The 1,821-nt window shown below is 38.2% G+C and overlaps 1 protein-coding gene across 1 annotated transcript; it reads right to left on the reverse strand.

Moving 5' to 3' along the window:
* Positions 1-581: 581 nt before the first annotated feature.
* On the reverse strand, positions 582-1,538 carry LOC102835886 (olfactory receptor 14J1-like). Its single transcript, XM_006872835.1, has one exon. The coding sequence runs from the start codon at positions 1,536-1,538 to the stop codon at positions 582-584; it is 957 nt and encodes a 318-aa protein (XP_006872897.1).
* Between the last annotated feature and the right edge of the window lie 283 nt (positions 1,539-1,821).

Raw genomic sequence — 1,821 nt, forward strand, 5'->3', positions numbered from 1 at the left:
TAGAATCAATTCTCAACATATAGAGAACCATGTGACAGACTAGAACTGCTCGATAGGCTTTTCTATGCTGGAAACGCTCCAAAAGCAGATTCCCAGGTCATTTCTCTGGCACAGCCACTGAATGTATTCATACTGCCAACCTTTTGGTTACTAGCCAATCTCTGAACTAGTATACTACTAAGGTTTCTTGCACCAATATGCAAAATTGGTATGTATAAACACAAAAATTAAGATGCACACTTGAAATTAAACAAATGAAGTGCAAATGGTTGATTCATTTAGTTGGTGGTATTTTGGACAATTGTCACTGTTTTATTTGTTATTTGTTGTATATTGCCTTTTAGAGACAAAAATTGAAAGTGTGCTTATAATTGTTGCTGTATATATATTTGTGTCTGTGCCCATATATATACCTAGGGAAAGGAGATTTGTTGCTATGATCCTGTGATCCTGTATAAGGCATCTGAGGCTGCATGATTCATCCACAAGAAAAGAAAATATTATTGTTCTTCCTTATTACCACACATAGGAGAAATTCAGTATTATTTAACATCTTTCTTGTATAAAATATTATACAGCCATCAACAACAGTAAAACTGTGATTTTTTCTTGTTGAATTGTCTACCCAATAGTAACTTTCTGCAAGCTTCCTTCATGGCCTCATTCCTCAGACCATATATAATCGGGTTGAGTGTTGGGGGAATGACTGTATAAAAGATAGAAATCATAAGATCAACAGCCATTGGAGAATCTGAAGTTGGGTTTAGAAATGCAAACATTCCTGTGGAGATATAAAATGAGACAACAAAGAGGTGGGGCAGGCAGGTTGAGAAGGCCTTGGATCTTCCCTCGTCAGAGGGCATTCTTAGTACTGTGGAGAAGATGTGGGTATAGGAGAAGACAATGGAGATGAAGCAGATGAATGCCATTGCAGACACAAAAGTCGTCACTCCAATCACTCTAAGGTAATCATTGGAGCAAGAGAGCTTTAGCAACTGAGGGACATCACAGAAGAACTGGTGGATTATTTTGGCCTTACAGAATGTTATGGAGAATGTGGCTGCTGTGAATAAGATTCCAGAGATGCTTCCACTTAGCCATACGGCTATTACAGCCCCTTGACACTTAGTAGGATCCATGATGACCTCGTAGTGCAGTGGGAAGCAGATGGCTACATAACGGTCATAAGACATCACTGTGAGAATGGCCATTTCAGCCCAAGCCAAAGATGTGAAGATGAAGACCTGGAGTATGCACTGATCTTGAGACATGTAACCATCATCCTTCAGAGAATTGTCAATGGACTGGGGGACCGTGACAGAAATGAAGGAGAGATCCAGGAGGGAAAGATGTTTTAAGAAGTAATACATTGGGGTTTGGAGATGCTGGTCTACTGTGGTGATGATGATAATGATAAGATTACTTGCTAAGGTTAATAGGTACAGCACCAAAAACAGCAAAGCATATAAAATCTGCAGCTCTCGAATGTCAGAAAACCTGATGAGGAGGAATCCACTCATTGAAGTTATATTTGCCATAATTATATTGAAGAAACTTATTGTGGAGGCAGCTTGAGGAAAGAAGAATATGAAAAATGTGGTGGAAAAATATTAAAATACATTTTTTTTCATCATTGTTACTTAAAAATTTATTGACTAAGTTCCTCCTATGTATTTGCTGTTCCCTGTTTGTTTGTGGTCCAAGCATGTAGCTCACAATCGACACTCATATACCAGTAGTTATGATTGAAAATGGGTCCTGTTACTGGAGAATAGTTACAATTGCTTTACTAAAAATTCACCAACTTGCATTTCCACAAAC

This window comes from Chrysochloris asiatica, unplaced genomic scaffold (genome assembly GCF_000296735.1).
Source record: "Chrysochloris asiatica unplaced genomic scaffold, ChrAsi1.0 scaffold00213, whole genome shotgun sequence".
NCBI lineage: Eukaryota > Metazoa > Chordata > Mammalia > Afrosoricida > Chrysochloridae > Chrysochloris > Chrysochloris asiatica.